The sequence below is a fragment of the Mustela nivalis genome, assembly GCF_964662115.1.
Source record: "Mustela nivalis genome assembly, chromosome: 1".
NCBI lineage: Eukaryota > Metazoa > Chordata > Mammalia > Carnivora > Mustelidae > Mustela > Mustela nivalis.
Window position 1 is genome coordinate 47,777,320 of NC_139020.1, and position 14,156 is coordinate 47,791,475.

Consider the following 14,156-nt stretch of genomic DNA (forward strand, 5'->3'; position numbering starts at 1 on the left):
AGCATGAGAGGAGAGAAGATCAGAGAGAGAAGCAGACTCCCCATGGAGCTGGGAGCCCAACACAGGAATTAATTCTGGGACTCTGGGATCATGACCTGAACAAGAGGCAGTTGCCTAACCAACTGAGCCACCCAGGCACCCAATTCCCTTCTGGTTTTAAAAGGAGTTAAAACTTTGCTGTGGGTCATTAAAGTATCACTGGCCCCAGTAGTGCTTTATCTGGTGAATAAGTTCATAGGCCGGGCCTTCTGGTGCATTTCATTAGTTAGAGCAAGTCACAGGCTGGCCCCAGGAGGGGCTACATAGGGTATGGATACCTGAAAGAAGCATTCTGTGGGGGTCCTCTCTGAAAACTAGCTGTCACCTTTGATTACAACATAGTTTGACAGAAAGATATATCAACCTGTTTTCTCTAACTCACCTCTTTGTGGAAATGCGACAATAGCGAGCTCTTCTGGTGTACTCGGGAAGGTAGACTTAAGAGCTGGACCACTGGGTTAAGAGTTGGATTTCCACTGGATAATAATATTTCTGTGTTCTCTCACAGTTTCACTAGAGTTTATTTTTTGCGTCTGTTTTATTTGTTTAATCATATATACTTCTTTGTTTTCAGGAACGTCAGAAAAACTTCAGTAACCTGGGTGTTGGTCAGTCTGTGTGTATCCATGTTGATTTTTAACCTCCTCTTTGTGTTTGGAATTGAAAACTCCAATAAGAACTTAAAGAAAAGTGATAGTGACACCAATAAGCCTGACTCTAACAGAAATGAAATACTGTCCCAAGACACTGTGTACGACCCGAATCCCAAGTGCACTGTGGTTGCTGCGTTGCTGCACTATTTCCTGTTGGTGACGTTTAGCTGGACTGGCCTCAGTGCTGCCCAGCTCTATTTCCTTCTCATTAGGACCATGAGGCCTCTTCCTCAACGTTTCATTCTGTTCATCTCTTTAATTGGATGGGGTAAGCATTTGCCTTTCCGCTTACTCAGAAATTTAATTTTGTTGCAATAACCTAATTTCAACAACCTAATGGCACACGGGGAGATGGAAATCGAGCAGTCACTAGGAGTGCACCTTCTGCCTGGTTGCTTACACTCCTGGGAAGGAGGAAGATGTGATCAGGCAGCTGTCCTAGTCACAGCTAGGACAAACTAACCTTGAGATGTTAATTTCTGTTCACATCTCTGTTAGTTTCATTTGAAATTTAGACCATATATGATTAACTTTCTAGCTACTTAAAAAAAAAGTTTCAAGAACATCAAGAGTGATTCTAACAAAAATAATTTGAAAAATTTATTGGGTTCCAGCAAAGAATTGTGTGAATGATATCTAATTTAAATTTATTCAAGGGAAAGAGGAATTAGGCAGTTTAAGAATGGAAATTGTGGTAAGAGTTACAAAGAAATCAGAAATGTTTAAGATTAGTAGGTACAGTCAAAAGAAAAAGAAAGAGGCCAGCATTTACCAAAAAATTATGTCCTCCATCGACCCACATCTATAGATCATTAGGTATGTTGGCTGCAGTGGAAGAAGAGTACAGTCTTGAAAAGGGTCAGATGTGTAACTCATTAATGTTCTTCTATAATTAATTCCAGTTTTGAGTAAATTATTAATTCAATGGCTCTCTTTTACCACATAGGTGTCCCAGCTATAGTAGTGGTTGTAACAGTGGGAATTATTTTTTCTCAGAGCGATTCAGAATGGGAGTTAAATTACCGACAAGAAGAAATGTGAGTTTATATATATATTTTTAAATGTCCATTCATTTGATATAAGAGTGTAACTGTTCAGTGATTGGGTCCAAGTGTCACTGTATGTATGTGTCCCACTTTATAAGTATCATAAGTGAGCATTTCAAATTCTTAAACAATACATTATATTTTAAATGTAGTGACATGAAAGTTTCCTATGAAAAATCCTTTTATAAAGCTAGTTATTACCTTCTAAATTTATAACCTAAACTTTGTTAGATTTGTCTTCTTTTATTAAGGCTAAAAATCATAGGACACAATATGTGTGCTCCTTAGTAACCCTTTATCTTAGTTTTCTTATCTAGGAAATAGGAATAACAATGAAGTAATGTCTACTCTGAGATCACAGTTAGGGGTCAAGAAAGTATGAAGATGTTTTATAATTTGAAGAGCACTATCTGTACTTATGACTGGTTTTGTGTTGATATGAGTAGAATGAATGTTTTATGATGATTTATCACACATAAAAAAAATTCTCCCTGAGATTATAGTGTGAATAGTTGTTACTAATGGAAATACCCAACTGCATGGTGTTTGCTTTTTCTGTGAGGTAGGAGAAAAGAAATTTGAGCTGAGGGGTGCCTGGGTGGCTCAGTGGGTTAAGGGTCTGCCTTTGGCTCAGGTCATGATCTCAGAGTCCTGAGATCGAGCCCCACATTGGGCTTCCTGCTCAGTGAGGAGTCTGTTTCTCCCTCTCCCTCTGCTCTTCCCGCCTCCTTATGCTCTCTCTCTCTCCCTGTTTCTCAGATAAATAAATAAAAGTCTTAAAAAAGAAAAAAGAAATCTGAGTTGGAACTCTTTATGGGTATTACTTTTTTTTTTTTTTAAAGATTTTATTTGCTTGTCAGAGAGAGAGAAAGAGAGGGAGCGAGAGCACAAGCTGGAGAGAGGCAGTTAGAGGGAGGAGCAGGCTCCCAGCTGAGCAAGGAGCCTGATGTAGGCCTCCATCTCAGGACCCTGGGATCATGACCTGAGCCTGATGCAGAGGCTTAACCAACTGAGATACCCAGGACCACTTTATGTGTATTTCTGCTACCAAATGGCAACTGCTCTATAATTTATCCTCCCCTCTCATTTTATAATTCAACCATTCTTACCCCTTGGATTTCACCTTAAGTCTAAAAGCAACTAAAACAAAACAAAACAAAACAAACAAAACAAAACAAAACAAAACAAAACTCTTGGAAATGTGCCAGTACAGCCAAGGGAAGATTGTGGTGTTAGGGTGCATACCTATTTTCAAGGTTGATCAGGCCCAACTTAAGAGTAGGAGACTATCTACCAATTTTAGGAGCCAAGTGCTCCAAGTAGTACTTTTTCTGTTTAATTATGGTTAAATATCTTTTAATAAAATTAAAAAATTTAATGCCACAATTACAGATCAGGAGTAAGATGCATCTCACAGGAAAGGTAGTTCGTTCAAATTGCATCACTGATTTCCTACCTTAACTTTGGGACAAAGCTAGATCTACTCCTATAAAAAGACTTCAGGAGAAAGAAGCTTACCATGTTAAATATATTCACACTGAACTGTGAATAACTGAGAGCAGATTCTTTCCTGAGTACACTGTTAAATGTTAGGGAATACACAAGGTGATGACAATAAGGGAAGTTACTATGCCGCTTAGAGGGCTTAAAGGAGGAAGAAAAGATAGAGGAAGAAAATAAGCTGCATAGATAAGAAATGTGTTCATCTTCTTCATTTGAAACTTCTGATGGTGACTTATTTAGTCACCAAAGAAGCTTCTAGAGTTCTGAAAGTACTTCTCAGAAGGATTTCTTTAAATTCTCATCAAGTGCCCTCCCATTTCTTCTGTGTAGGAGATGGCAGAATGGAGAATGACAGGAAGGTTGTTCTCCAGTTTGCAATGAAAAGAATGCCAGAAGTCCTGAAGATAAACTCACTAGCTCTCACCATTTTATTTAAGGATACACCTATTCTGTCTGTTAATAGAGCATAGGCATTCCTTTTTACTTTTTATTTCATTATAGAGATTTGAACTTCCCGGTTTCCTTCTAGGTCATTCAGATTAGAAATATGATTTCAAATAATTTAAATTGTAACAACATTCCAATACAAGACAATGTAGAAATCCTTTGATGTGTATAATAATACTGTTATACCTGCAAGGAAAGAAAACATACATTAATTGAATGCCAAATACATGCCAGGGCTTCTCATGTCATTTTGTTAATACCCAAATGCTCGCCTGATACTGGCACTGGGGTGTCTAATGAGACATCTTGTGGTCTTCCCTCCCAAACTTGCTCTTCTTATCATGTTTCCTATTTTAGTTAATGGTAGTTCTGTCCTTCCCAGTACTCAGGTCAAAGGATTTGGAATCAGCCTTAATCTTCCTTCATCTCACATCTAACCTAGAAATAAATCCATTGCTTTACTTTTGCATATATGTGGAATCAGACTCTTTCCCAACATTTCCTCTTTTCACCCAAGCCACCAGATTATTGTAATAAACTCCTAGCCTATTTCTTACTTTTACATGTGCTCTTCTATTATCCCTGCATCTAGCAAGACTAATAATTCCAAAACTCAAGATAGATAATTAAATAATGGGCAGAAGACATGAATAGACATTTTTCCAAAGAAGACATACAGATAGCAAATAGATACTTTGAAAAGATGTTCAACATCACTCATCATCAGGGAAATAGAAATCAAAACTACAATGAGATATCACCTTACACCTGTCAGAATGGCTAAAACAAAACACAAGAAACAACAAGCATTGGCAAAGATGCAGAGAAAAGAGAACCCTCTTGCATTGTTGGTGGGAATGCAAATTGAAGCAGTCACTGTGGAAAACAGTATGGAGGTCTTTAGGGTTTTCTTTATACAGCATTATGTCACAAAGAAGAGATTTTTGGATTTTTGTTGTTGTTGTTATTCACTGCTAATATCTGATATCTAGAACTAGATATCACATAGCATGTATCCTGTTAATACTTACCAAATAGATGAATTCATTCTTGTGACAATGCCAAGAAGTGATTACTATACTTTACTGATGAGGGAAAAAAAAAAATCCAAAATACCACCCAAACCATTTGCAACAATAACAACAACAAAAACCTCAAAACAGATGCAGTGAGGTTAAATAACTATTAAAATATTCTTAAACATTAAACTTTAAAAAATGCCCATGAATAAGTGACTATGTAAATAACCAAAAAAAATAATGGAGTAGTATTCAGCTATAAAAAAAAAAAATGACAGTCTTTATAATCACATCTAGAGTGATCTTCAAGATACGTTGTTAAGTGATAAAAGTACAATATGTTATTATTTGTTTAAAAATAATAAATATTATTTAATAATATTAAATATTATTAAAAATAATAATAAAATAAAAATAAAAATATTATTAAAAAATATTCACTAGCATATGCATAACCTAAATCCAGAGGAATACACAAGAGACATTGATTAGCACTGGTGATAGAAACTAGGTGACTAGGCATAGTTGTAGGGAGGGATAGTTACAGGGAGAGTGATATCTCTATGATGACTTGTACCTTTAAAATTTTGAGTCACCTAGATGTGCTACATGTTCACAAATGAGCGAAAACAGTAACTTGCCTGAAGTCAGACACCTAGTGAGTGATAGAATGACATTTACATTTGGGACTGCATGATTTAAAAGTATTTTCTTTTCACTAGCCCATATATCAGGAAATATGGTAGAACTAAGTATTTCTTTTTTTTTTTCCCTAGTGGATGAATTCTTGAAAGTCATTTCAAATATATAGAATGCAAAGAGCTATTGGGTTTTAGCAGTTCTCTCAGTAATGTTAATAGCCCAGAGAATCAGTATGTATAACTTTTTTAATCTACTAAAATCATTTTTTTCTCCTCATAGCTGCTGGCTAGCAGTTTCAGGAAACAATGGTCTTATAACAAGCTCATTGTTGTGGTCATTCATGATGCCTGTCACCATTATCCTCATCAACAATATTGTTATATTTATTATCATTATAGTCAAAGTGATATGGAAGACTAACCAGAATCTGACAAGGTAAGATTACCCATTAGTGGGATGCTCTCAGGCATTCCTCATACAGTACATAATATACCACCAAAATGCATCCACAGATTCTAAAAGAGTCTTCAGACCTCTGGGACAATGACAAGGATATGTGGTTTGCAGGGTGGATTTTCTTTTAAATTTTGTCTCGGAAAGTAAATCTTCTCATCTTCCAATAATATGGAACTGCATTAACACTCTTCGGTGCTGTATAAGCCCAACTAAAAACTAAATCCAAAGACTTCAAAAAAAGAAAATTTCTCCCCCAATCCCAAATATGCAATAAATCAGATTTGAATCATTAAGGAAATGAGAAGATTGTGAGAAGATGCTGGTAACTGCATTTCATTTTACAAACTAGTAGCTTCAGGTTATATTTTGCAAGTGTTTCTTTTCTTTTTTTTTTTTTTTTAAGATTTTATTTATTTGACAGAGAGAGAGAAATCACAAGTAGGCAGAGAGGCAGGCAGAGAGAGGGGAGAAAGCAGGTTCCCTGCAGAGCAGAGAGCCCGATGTGGGGCTCCATCCCAGGACCCTGGGATCATGACCTGAGCCGAAGGCAGAGGCTTTAACCCATTGAGCCACCCAGGTGCCCCTGCATGTGTTTCTTGAATCTGATATTGGCTTTACTTTTTTAAATTAGTTTAAAACATAAAAATTGGGAGATTTAAAAATTATATTTTCTCTTGAAAAAATTGGAACATCTGGCAACTTTGTGTCCACATATCCTCAGGTGGGACATGTGTACTCTGGTCTATCAGTTCCCATGTGTTCTTCTTACTATAACCTTCCTGACCTCAATAAGCCTTTTCATTGTTGTACCTGGTAAACAAAAAGCTTTCCATGGAGAGGTAAAGAACAGAAACTATTAAACAGGTATACTCTCCTTATCCATACCTTCAACATCACAATTGGTTAGAACATGGTGTTAATGAGGCCATGAATCCAGGTTTAATTTTATAAGACTCCATTTACTCCCAGTACATTTATTATAAGCACATCTGTGAGCTTTGTTGGTCACCAAGTGGATTCATTTGGTATGAGCAGTTGGGTGAAAACAACTGACATTAGTGGGAATATCATCTTAACTGTGTGCTTTACTGATCAAGAGTGAGTATCATCTTTCTGATATGAACGGTAATCCATATTGAGGGAAAATGTGGGGGAAAAGACTATCACTGATAATCATTCAAACCTTTGTTTTATTAGCAGTGCAGAAACATCTTGGTAAAATCTTCTTAGCCTAATTGCAGAGTAAGTTATATTTCCTTTATACAAAACAGTATCATTTTGGCCACAGACAGCAACAGATTTGTATTTCTAGATTTTGGCTGACGGTTCGTGGTTCTTAAATTGGCTTAGTCACAGTAAAAAGCAGGTTACAAGTTAATTGTTTAACAAATTATCTTTCATGTATCAATTAGCTTTTGTTGCATAGTAAACCACCCCAGAACTTACTGGCTCAAAGTGACAAATATTTATTATTTGCTGTAAGTTTGAGTGTTGGTCAGGTACTTGTTCTTTTCTTCACAGACTTGATTATGGATGGACGGTCTTAGATGACTTATTTTTGTGTCTGGTGGTGGTTGGGTGATTGATTTTGAGTAGAAGCTGCTCATTTGGGAAAGCTAATCTCTGTTCTGTGTAGTCTTTCATCAACAATAAGGCCAGTACAGGCTTCTCAATATAGTGGTGTCAGGGTGCCAAAGAACAATAAAAAAAAGGCCAGCTCTACTGAGAAAAATGCTTTCAAGCTTCTGCTTGTGCCAATAATTGCTAAGATCCCATTGGTAAGTCATGTGGCTGAGTTCAGATTCCTACATTTCTATATCTTAATAACCTTTCATTCTCATATCAACCTACAACATGGCAAGGTCCCAGATGCCCAGAAAAGGAGTTTCTCACTGACTGATCACCAAGATAAAATTCCTTTCCAAAGAAAACATTGATTTGTGTGTGTGTGTGTGTGTGTGTGGTACTTGCTTGCAGTAGAATGTAAAGGACTGTTTATGCCTGAGCTTTTAAGCAAGTATCACTGTATTCCTTAATGAAGCTTGCTAAATCAGATTTTACCTAGTTGAAGGTCTAACATGGTTTTCTACCTAATGAATAATATTGTTAAATAGTATATATGGCCATCTGAATATTCACAATTAGAGGGTAACACATATTAATAAGTAAAATGATATTAATAAATAAAACCATGTTTTATTTCTTGCTTTCTCTTACCTAGCACAAAAAAGGTTTCATTCCTAAAGAAGATTCTTAGTACATTATCTATTACAGTTGTTTTTGGAGTTACCTGGATTCTGGCATACTTTATGCTGATTGGTAATGATGACGTCAGGAATATCTTCAGCTACATGTTCTGCCTTTTCAACACTACTCAGGTATGGTGTGGATTAGTCTGAAGGTAGCAGATCATGCAGTGGTAGGGATGATATTACCCTGGACTAAACTAATGGTGACTTTAAAGGTCATTGCTTGGATACCTTTAGGAGATTATTTTCAATACATTTTGAAGAGGAAAGAAAGCTCTTTATGACTTATCTCATAAGGTACAGTTCATGGGCACAGTTCATAGAATATAATTACAGTATGGTTAGACCACATTAGTCTCTCTTCTCTTAGCAGAAGAGGTTTTGTCCAGCAACTGGCTTGGCAAACACCTCCTGATTCCTTTTCTCCCATGTAATAGGTTCATGGCAGCTCCTCACCGTAGTCGATATGGTTGATATGGATAATGTTACAGTTACTGTTGGAGCTTAGACCCTTGTGGGGTTGGCTAAATTTTTTTCTTTATCTCTCTTTTTAAATTTTTATGATTATGTCATTTATCTTAAAAAAAACTTTATTGAGGAACAATTGGGACTAATTGGCAGATACAATTGTATATATTTAAAGTGTATAATATGATAATTTGATATACATATATATTACGGAATGATTACCAAGGTCAAAATAATTAATACATCCATCACCTCACGTAATTGTTGAGGATTTAAGCATTTACATTCATCAGGGATACTGGCCTGAAATTTTCTTTTCTGTAGTATTCTTGTCTAGCTTGGTATCAGGGTAATGCTGACCTTATAAAACGAGTTTGGAAGTGTTCCGTCCTCTTCAGTCTTTTTGAAAGAGTTTGAGAAGAATTGGTATTAATTATTTTTTAAATTCTTGTTGGAATTCACCTGTGAAGTAATCTGATCCTGGGCTTTTCGTTATCAGGAGGTTCATGATTACTTATTCAATCTCCAAACTTTTTATTGGTCTGTTCAGTTTTTCTGTTACTTTGTTATTCAGTGTTGGTAAGTTGTGTGTGAATGTTTTATTTCATTTCTTTTAAATTTATTGATAATTGCTTTGTGGCCATGAATTGGTATATCTTGTTAAAGTATTTATCCTTGGAAAGAATGTGCATTCTGCAGTTGTTGTGTGTAGTGTTCTAAAAATGTCAGTAGGGTCAAAGTGATTGTTAGTAATGTACAGATTTTCTATCCTTACCAATATTTTTGTCTGTTTCTCTCAATTGCTGAAAGAGGAGTATTAATATCTCTAACTGTGATTGTGAATTTGTCTATTTTCCCTTTAATTCTATCAATTTTTGCTGCATACATTTTGAAGTTCTGCTAAGATATCCATATACATTTATGGTTGTGATATCTTCTGAGTAAATTGGCCATTTATCCTTTGGAAATGTTCCTCTTTAACTCTGAGTACTCTTTGTCATAAAGTCTATTTTATCTGATCTCCAACCTTCTTATGCATTTTGGCTGAATTGTATATATTTTTTAAATTCATTCACTTTCAACTTGTGCTTTTACATTTAAAGTATGTATCTGGGGGCTCCTGGGTGGCTCAATGGGTTAAAGCTTCTGCCTTCAGCTCAGGTCATGATCCCGGAGTCCTTGGATAGAGCCCCGCAATGGGCTCTCTGCTCAGCAGGGAGCCTGCTTCTCCATCTCTCTCTGCCTGTCTCTCTGTCTACTTGTGATCTCTGTCTGTCAAATAAATAAATAAAATCTTAAAAAAAAAATAAAGTATGTATCTGGTACATAGCAAATAGGCAGGTCTTACCCCTTTGTTCATTCTGACAATCTCTGTCTTTTAATTAGAGTGTTTAGTACATTTAAAGCTGATGTGATTATTAATATGGGTGATTTATATCTACCATTTTACTATTTGTCTTCTGTTGTCATTCTAGTTCTTTATTCCTCTGTTTACTTTCATTTTTGAAGGATATTATCATGAAAATGGAATAATGGGTTGATAGTTTTTTTTCCCCTTTTAGTGTTATGAAGTCATTTCACAAACTTGCTCCAGTTTCTGATGAGACATCCTGAATGTTTCATATTCTTTTCCCCCTGTATGTAATGAATTATTTCCTTTGGTTGCTTTCAAGATTTTATCTTTATCTTTGATTTTTAGCATTTTCCTTTGCATTTATTCTGCTTGGGGTTGCTGAGTTCCCAGAATCTTCTTTAATATCTTTCACCAAATTTGAGGAATTTTTAAATCTTTATTTCTTCAAATAGTTTTTCCTATCCTGTTCTTTTACTTTTCTCTTTTTCGGGGACTTTATTTATATGTATGTTGGACCATTTGATATTTTTCCGCAGGTCTCAGAGCTGTTTATTCTTTCTCATTCCTTCTTGCTAGTCATCAGATTGGATTATCTTAGTGATCCATCTTCAAGGATATTTATTTTACCTTTAGTCATTTCCAGTCTGCTGTTAACTCTATCCAGTGATTTTTATTTCAGATATTGTACTTTTTTAGTTTCACAGTTTTTATCCTATTATTTTTCATAGATTTTATTTTGCTGATATTTCCTAATTTTGGCTCATTATGAGTACATTTTTTTTTTACCACACTATGCATAAAACTTTAAAATCCTTGTCTGCTAACTCTGACATCTGGGTTATTTTAGTCAATCTCCATTGTTTGCCTTTTTGGTTAGTATGAGCCATGTTTTCCTGTTTCTTTAGTATGAGCCATGTTTTCCTGTTTCTTCATATGTCTAATAATTTTGGTTGTTTCCTGGACTTTTTAAATAATACACTGTAGCAACTCTTCATTCTGTTTTATTCCCACCAAGAGTGGCGTTAGCATATAATTAATTTAGCTGAACTAAAACTGAAAACTATATCTCCTAGGAAAGACAGCAGTGGAAATCTCTGCTTAGTTATTTTAGTCTCAGACATGCTTCTTAGACTTCACTCCATGCATTTATAGTTCAGAGGTCAGTTAGAGATTTGGGCAGAATTTATAAGCAGAATCTGGAGCTCCCCCCCTCTCTGTTTCCTCCTGGATATTCTGAATATTCTTACTTATTTTTCAGATTCTTTTTTTTTTTTTTTTAAGCCAATAAATTTTTATTTAAGGAGTTTTTACATGTGATTCCTTCCACTGCCAGTCACTGCTCATCACCATAGTTCCTCCAAAGTTAGAATCATAATCTTCAAAACAGCCCTTTTAAAAAGAACTTGATCAATTCACAGTTGTCACTGTCACTCCAGAGTTCTTTCAGCTGGGTTTCTTGCATCTCCATTTGAATACGGACATACTTTAAGAACTCCCTACCTGTAATCTTTGGGATCCAATGTCTTTACTTCAGGGCCCTGTTTAGGGTCTGAGTGTGGATCTGCCTGGTTCTAAATTTCAAACACCCTAGAAAAGGAGAAGCATTACTTCCTCTTGAAAATTATCTCAAGCTGAGCAGTATGAAAAACCATTAAGAATACTGTTTCAATAAAAATACCAGGTTTAACATGCATGAAGCCAAGAAAACCAACGATGCCAGATACTGAGTTTCTATTGCACTGTCCTTTGAACACCCAGCAGAAATGAGCTGCTAAGGGCAGATACCATGCAGTGTGATTATTTTTCAGATTCTATAGTTTCCCTAAACCCTGTTTTCCAGTTCTTCAACCTAGTAAGACAGCCTTTTAATTCCAGGTTTATTCACCCTATGTGGGGTGATCAGACTGTGCTTTCTGGCTAAAAGATATTAAAAATAAAACAAAACAGGAATCCTACCCAGTTACAGTTCCCTTTTTCCCAAATTCCAACTCCTAGATTCTCCTTCCAGTTTCAGACTGCTTTTAGTTGTTCTTCAGTGTATTCAGGTAGGTCTTAAAAAATATTTTGTCTAAAGTTTATAGTTGCTATCTGCAAGAGGGTTGATTTGAAGAGCAGAACCTTATGAAGTTGTTTTTGTAATATTATACATAAGACTGAAGGTCTTTTTATTCCTCGAGTCTTATTTCAAATATCAGTGTTTAAAAAATATTCCATTCTTATTTTGTTTTAAAATAGGAAATGCATGGGGCACCTGGGTGGCTCAGTGGGTTAAGCCGCTGCCTTCGGCTCAGGTCATGATCTCAGGGTCCTGGGACTGAGTCCCGCATCGGGCTCTCTGCTCAGCGGGGAGCCTGCTTCCCTCTATCTCTCTCTCTGCCTGCCTCTCCATCTACTTGTGATCTCTTTCTGTCAAATAAATAAATAAAATCTTAAAAAACAATAGGAAATGCAGATTTATATTCTTTTTCTTTTTTGTAACCTATTCTATTAATATATTAGGGGCATTTATTCTAAGAAGCAGAACATTTAGACTAAGGATTATGGTCACCTTCTAATTTTTTTCATGGCAAAAATAGTGACATGAATGAACAAAAATGTGAGATTAAAATGAAGATAATCCTGTTTGACCTTAGGGGATTTTTGTTTGTGTATATGCATGGAGAATGTCAAACTCTAAGATAAAACAAGTATGCATTTTTGAAAGACTTATCTTGAAATCAGAATTTCTCTCTTTGCTTCTTAACTCTGTGCCTCCTCTCATGGTGAATAATGGCTTTTAGTCTGACAAAAAACACTACAAAGACTTTTCCTTCTGTATATAGAGTCTTACTGTTTGTCTTTATACAATTTAATGCTGTATTATCATGTTCCTAGAAATTTATGGATATTGTATATTTCTGGTATATTACATCTTTCATCATTATAACAAGTCACTTTTGGTCCCTTTTGTCTTGAAATCTGATTTTCCATATATTAATGAAGCAACTTCAGATTTGTTTTTCTTTGATCTTATCTATTTAAACAAGTTTTTTTTATCTTGAAGCTTTCTTTATCACTTTGATTTTGTTTTACCTCTTTTTAGATCCCATATATTTAGATTTGTATTTTAAAATAATTTTCTCATTGTTTTTTCATTTTATTAAAAAAACTTAAACTTTTAGCTATTTAGTTGAATTTTAGCCATCAAAACTAATATGTTTGATCTTATTCTTGTTATGCCTGAGTTTTCACATCAGAGAGACCACGAAGGAGCCAACACTGATACAATCACATGAGGGTTTATTTGACAAGCTTAAGCTTGGGCCCAAGTATGCCTGACACAGCGGAATAGGGACTAGGACCCCCAGCCAGATTACAGTGAGAGTTTTTAAAGGCAGAGTAGGGGTGGACTCGGTGGTAGGTGAGGACAAAGGGGGTTATGGATGATGTAAGTCTCTGAGGAATTTTGGAAGCGAGGTCTCTAGGATCTTGAGGGGCTAGCTGTTGTTTGGGGGAAAGGTTATTCATTACCAATGATAAAAATCTTCTCATGAGACCCTTTAGATGTATATCAGTGGGTCATATGCTTGGGAATGATTGCTGACACTATCTTGGAGGTTTAGAAATAAAGTTTCACATTTATCTGATCAAGTGTTCTTGTTAGTGAAATTTAGGTTAGGAGAAATTTAACTTTATTTAGGGCTTGAGGAACTGAGTTATTTGCCTCTGGAAATTGTGCTATTGTTAAGATAGCTTCTTTGTTGTAAATCTCTAGGACACTGGTAAATGGAAGGAGACTCCGGTCTTGCAGGATTGTGATCTCTGCAAATTAACTATTTGCTTTTCCCCCAGGGCAGCCAGGGGTGGCCTAGGAATGTCACACTTACTACCGAGAGGAGGGGAGGGGTTGGAGAGGGGTTGCCAGGTGCCAGCCTCTGCTTTGCCAAGATGGCTGTACTTATGTCAGGGGTAGACTCCAGATGGGTACAGCCTTGTTTTTCTTGGCCTCCACAATTCTGTCATCTTATTTTCTTTTTTCACATCAATCCATTTCTTCTTAAATTTTATATATATATATATATATATATGTATATATATATATCTACAAAAATTATGTATGCTTTTACTTAAGCTTCTCTAATTATTAGGACATTTCCATTCTGTTAATTATTATCTTTGTTTATAAAACATTACTATAGCTTTGTAAGATACAATTTTCAATTTCCAGAATAAAACAATGTATGTTGATTCCTCCTTTTTTAAGGTAAAAACATTAACACAGCTGCTTCCTGTCTCTTGAT

At 35.6% G+C, this 14,156-nt stretch overlaps 1 protein-coding gene across 1 annotated transcript in view; it reads left to right on the forward strand.

The window, feature by feature from the left end:
* The window catches only part of ADGRG7 (adhesion G protein-coupled receptor G7), a gene marked incomplete at its 5' end in the record, with an annotated part of 75,712 nt that overhangs the window by 53,880 nt on the left and 7,676 nt on the right, over positions 1 to 14,156 (forward strand). The window contains 4 exons of the mRNA XM_082695848.1: positions 614 to 960; positions 1,639 to 1,729; positions 5,629 to 5,784; positions 8,027 to 8,183. Of these exons, the coding sequence (XP_082551974.1) occupies positions 614 to 960; positions 1,639 to 1,729; positions 5,629 to 5,784; positions 8,027 to 8,183 (751 nt within the window). The remainder of the gene's footprint in view (positions 1 to 613; positions 961 to 1,638; positions 1,730 to 5,628; positions 5,785 to 8,026; positions 8,184 to 14,156) is intronic.